The sequence below is a fragment of the Gymnoscopelus microlampas genome, assembly GCF_963454915.1.
Source record: "Gymnoscopelus microlampas genome assembly, chromosome: 11".
NCBI classification, from domain to species: Eukaryota; Metazoa; Chordata; class Actinopteri; order Myctophiformes; family Myctophidae; genus Gymnoscopelus; species Gymnoscopelus microlampas.
The window spans coordinates 8,458,938-8,464,165 of NC_139948.1; the positions used below are offsets into that span (position 1 = coordinate 8,458,938).

Below are 5,228 nucleotides of genomic sequence, written 5' to 3' on the forward strand. Positions count from 1 at the left end.
GCCCACCTCAATCCCTGATTGGCTCCTAGGGCTGTTCCGTCACTCACGTTTAACACACTCCTTGGTCGAAGTGCCTGTCCGTCACGAATAGCACGGCATTTCACCAGAAACTGATCACTGTTGCCATGTCTGCTTACTTATAAGCGACTTTGAGTTTATTTTCATGCAATCTGGGAACCCATCTTCGTTTTTTTTCCGTTTGTTGCTGTTTTTTGGGGCTTGTTTCTTAAGTGTAGTGGCTTATTTGGGCTTGTTTAATGTTGTATGTTTGTCCACAGACCCTCACACAAGATTTGTGTAGTTAAAACCTTTTCATAAATATTCAAAAAAATACTGGACCTTTTTTCCCAAAGATTATTTAAAAGGATCCTTGGTTAATAAGTTAATGGTTAATATATCATTCATAATTGCCCTATAACACCGTAAATATTGAATTTATTTTAGAAATAGTTAATCAAGTTGATGATGTCATTTGTCCATGTGTGGTACAGCCCTATGGAATCTATTGAATTCATATGCTGATAAAAAACAACGTAATACACTTCTTATGAGCATCAAAACAATATTCTAAATATTTGTATTGCAAATCCATTCCATACAAACATTCCATAGGGCTGGGCCACACATGAACAAATGACATAATCAACTTGCAACAGTGAAAGATTAACTATTTCTAAAATAACACAAATATTTAAAGTGTTTTTAATTTAACATTTTAGTTGGTTATAAAGGGCAATTATAAATAACGCATTACTTACTGATCCTTTAAAACAGTGGTTCTCAAACAGTGGTCCGGGGACCACCAGTCAGTGGTCCTTAGTACCAGGGGGTCCCCAGCAAAATTAGTTAATATAGCGTCACAATCATTTTTAACCACTTAGCTTTGGCTATTCAAAAATAGCAGATCTACAAGCTCATAGCGCGGCACCGAATGCCACGCTATGAGCTTGTAGATCTGCTATTTTTGAAAAACCTTGAAAAGGTGTGCATATCTTTGAATATTTATATTTTTTAAAGCGAAAATGTACTGATATCTTTGCTTCTGGGGGTCCCTGGCACAAAACATTTTCAAGTGGGGGTCCTTGGCTAAATGTATATCAATTTAGGGGTCCTTGGCATGGAAAAAGTTGAAAACCACTGCTTTAAAACAGCTTGGGCTTGTTTTTGTAAGACCAGTCTTGCTTTGTCTCTCACAAAACCTGGCAACGCTGTGCAACTCATAAATGATGTGTGTGTGTGAGTGTGTGTCGTTCCGGGTGGATCTGATCATACAGACCGAGCAGGAGAGGGAAGGACCGGAGCGACAAGGCCGGCGGTAGTGCGCTCCTCCTCGGGCTTGCGAAGCGGATATCGGACCGGTGTTCAGGGAGCGGATCGTCCTCATGGATGTTTGTGAACCGTAGAATGAGGATTTAAGAGGGACTCTTGTCGCAGAAAGATGGTGTTTAGGAAGAGACTCAAAGCTTTGTGCGCTGCTGCCGGCCGCTGCTAGTGTGTGTGTGTGTGTGTGTGGCTCTGTGTGTGTTTCAGACTATAGTGAAAGTGAAGCTGCTTCTTTATTTATTTTTTTGTTGTTGCACCACCAGGCCCTTTATTCACTGATCTGATCCTCATCTGATCAGCTGTTGCTTTTTGATTTTTTTTTTTTTTTTTTTGTGTGTTTTTTTTTTTTTTTTCAAAGACGTTTTGAAAGATGAAGAGTGTTAACATCAGCTCCCAGAGGTGGGTGTCATTAGTTTAATTAAAACATAAGAAAAATAATGATGAAATCTGGGTGGATCCAAACATACAATGTCTGTTGGAGCTAACACGGCATTGGCTGCTTGATTGATTGATTTATTGATTTCCTTCTGTCAGGTTATTGACTATTATTAATGTAACTTCGAGAGTGTATAAACGTCCATTTGGTTATATAGTAGCCTGCACTCTCGAAGTTACAAATGGACAGGCATTACATGAACACATGTTGCTCTGTGGAAAAATGTATTGTTAAGATGAGATGTTGTTTAATAAGCAATAAGCCGCAAGAGGTCTCAGTTTACCTTGCATTTTATAATAGCTGAGAGGAGTAGTGAGGCTCTCTCAGCCATTATACAATGTAGGTAAACTGAGACTTCTTGTGGCTTATTGCTTTTCTAAAACGGCTACAAATATGGCAACATGTCCCAATTAAAACGGTTAATAATTCACTATAACAACAACTTCTACAAGGAAGTAGTTCCACTTCTTGGCCTCCAGGAAGAAACACTTCCTCATGTCAGAGACTATGCTGCTTGTTTACATAGCCAGGCTGTGTGAAGAGGTCAATTTTTCCCTAATCTCTCAAGAACAGATTCTGCTCTCCGCTTGAATCTGTGTGTGTGTGTGTGTGGGGGGGGGGGGGGGGGGGGTTCGTCATATCGCGTACGCACTGGCCTACAAGTGGGCGTGCCTTCAGATCAGGAAGCAGGCCGCGCTTTACCCAATCAAATGTAGTGGGCGGGATTTACGTGTGTGCCGATCCTTCCCCACTAGAAACAAACCGAAACTCATTTAACAATAGCATCCTCGGAGCAGACAAAACCACGGAAAGATATTCACATTTTTAATTGCTCTTTCATCATAGAAACAAGTGGGCTTATAACCAAAACGATCCTTGTTCTCTGGGAGAAGTGGTGTTAGTGTTCCGTGTAGAACTATTGTTAGTGGGGATGTAAACATAGTCGCACCACCATAAGTGAAAGGCTGAAGGCAGACCAAAACCCCGGTTTCCCTGCGCACGGGTGCTCCATCGAGCTCCCCCCAGAGCGTCGTCTCAAGTGAACTCGAGCCACGGGAGGCACCACCAAGCGAGTTAAAGCGAGCGAGTTGCCGCGCAGAACGTTGCAAACCTAGTTCAGCTACAGATACACTGGATCACTGTGGAAATAAATCACGCACCTGGGATTGATACAAACCGATCCAAGGTGTAGATTATAGTCTTATATGTCACGTCTACCAGCGTGATCTAATAAGAGTGACAACACTAGCGTTGACTCCCATTGTATGAACGGGATACGGAAATGCTCGTTCTATTTAGGTGAGGAAGTTCCAATGTTTAAACTACATTCCATAGCGGCCTGTTTTGCGGCGACATAGACATATAAAGGTAGACACCTCCTTCGGCTCTGAAGCGTTCGTATCTCGGGCGCGCTTCCTTGTTCCGCAGGGCTAGCCCATATAAGGCTTGGGCTATCCTTCCACTCCCTTCCGCTTCAGCAGGGCAAGCTGGAAACTTCCGTGTGCGTCACAGAAGGGGGCGTTCGGTAGGCCATTCAGAGGCAGGTGGGGCGGGTCTTTTCTTAAGAGGCAGCCGTGCAGCAACTAGTCAGTTAGACGCGCTGTGTTTGGCCAGTAGTCAACGCGATGTGATTGATCAGTAGTCAAACAGCCCTGCGGAAGAGCCTTGTATTGAGATACCAGTCGCTCCAATGAACTGCAGAGGCCAATGAGGTATCTAGGTTTCTATATCTATGTGCGGCGAGATCAAAGTGTGTCGCAACTCTCTCGCTCTCTCTCTATAGGGCATCGCAGTTCCCGCCCACTTCCTGGTGCCACTGCAAAATACTCAATGCATTTTTCCCATTGACTTTTCCAAAAATATTTGTATCAATTAATTTAAGCCTAGAATCAAGCTATCCAGGATCCTGGTGAATCATGACCATAAAACGTTTGATTCTGTGAAAAAACTTTTTTGAAAACGGCAAAACAAAGGGTATTTATTAAATATAGTATATCATATCATTAAATATAAAATTAAAAAAATGACAGAAAAAAAGGTTTTATGGTCATGATTCACCAGGATCCTGGATGGCTTGATTCTAGGCTTAAATTAATTGATATAAATATTTTTGGAAAAGTCAATGGGAAAAATGCATTGAGTATTTTGCAGTGGCACCAGGAAGTGGCCGCAACTGCGATGCCCTATGGGTCTGACATATATTAAACGGACACCAGCCAATCAGAATCAAGGAATGGGACTAGCCGTTTTAGAAGGCTGTTCTAACCATCATCTGGTTTTTAATAGATTTGTGCATTTAACTGCATGAGCTGTTTACAGTGCTAAATCCTATAATACTACTACTACTACTACTAATAATAATAATAATGCTATGTTTAGTGTATACTGTAAGTAGCATAATATCTAATGCTGTTAAATTCATCTTATGAACTATATATAGCCTTATAGCCTACACATTTGACAAAACGTTTATGAGAAATCTACAGTGACATGCATGGTTGTAATTCATGTAAAAACTCAAACTTCAGGCATGCACGAGATGGAATGCAGGTTTTGTTTGAATAATTATCAACTGTGTTTAGTGTACTATTTATCTCATGTACAGTGCAGCACTGCAGATCATTGTTTTATGATCTAGATATGTTGCAATACATTATAGGCTATTAGGTGCATCCGTGCAACAGTACATTGAACTGATCGTTTTATTAAAAAATATATATATATATATACAGTATAGTTGAATGAATATCAATTGATCCCTATTTTGGGCATGTCATTATTGGCGAGAAGTTTCAACAATGACAAGAATCAACAGTGAAATAGCCGATTTACAAAAAGAGCTATTTTCACTAATAGAAAAATAATCAATCACTCTCGCTACCCCTGGGTCACGGAAGTATTTTTTCTATTGAAAATCCCATAGGGAAATCTTAGATCGCGTCATAAAAGAACTGTGTTCCAAAAAATAAACAATTTTGTGACCCAGCGGGATAGCGGCCTCTAGCGGCAGTGATGTCAGACTTCGGCAATAATGGGCATTAGTCACTTTGCTGAAGTTTTAAGGCTCAACGTGATTAACATAATAAACAACGGTTGGCAGCTTGCTTGCTTTAAGTTAGACATATGTGTTGTTTTCATGTCTTTGCAGGTTTAAGAACAGGCCTGCCTCTGCCAACTGCCGCTACCAGCCCACCTACTATGAGCATGCTGCAAACTGCTACACTCATGCGGTTAGCAAACAACATTACTCTCTATAACAAGGTCTTCAACATTTAGCTACACTACATATTGTATACAATTGTGTTGCAGATTAAACTTTAAACTTCATAGACTTGTTTGACAGTACTATCAGCGTTTTCTATTAATATTTTGCATTTATGTTAATGAGGATGTTTAGACATTCAACCACTTAAACCCGATACACTACTAGGGATGCATCGATATATCGGCCACATATCAGTGTCGGCCG

The 5,228-nt window shown here is 40.7% G+C and overlaps 1 protein-coding gene across 2 annotated transcripts in view; it reads left to right on the forward strand.

Moving 5' to 3' along the window:
- The first annotated feature begins 1,294 nt into the window (after positions 1–1,294).
- The window catches only part of mmd (monocyte to macrophage differentiation-associated), a 25,260-nt gene continuing 21,326 nt past the window's right edge, over positions 1,295–5,228 (forward strand). For both annotated transcript variants that reach the window (XR_014601848.1, XM_084072392.1), the window contains exons 1-2: positions 1,295–1,722; positions 4,908–4,989. Coding sequence is in view for 1 of the 2 variants with exons in the window: in XM_084072392.1 (XP_083928518.1) it covers positions 1,694–1,722; positions 4,908–4,989 (111 nt within the window). In the remaining variant the exon portion in view is untranslated. The remainder of the gene's footprint in view (positions 1,723–4,907; positions 4,990–5,228) is intronic.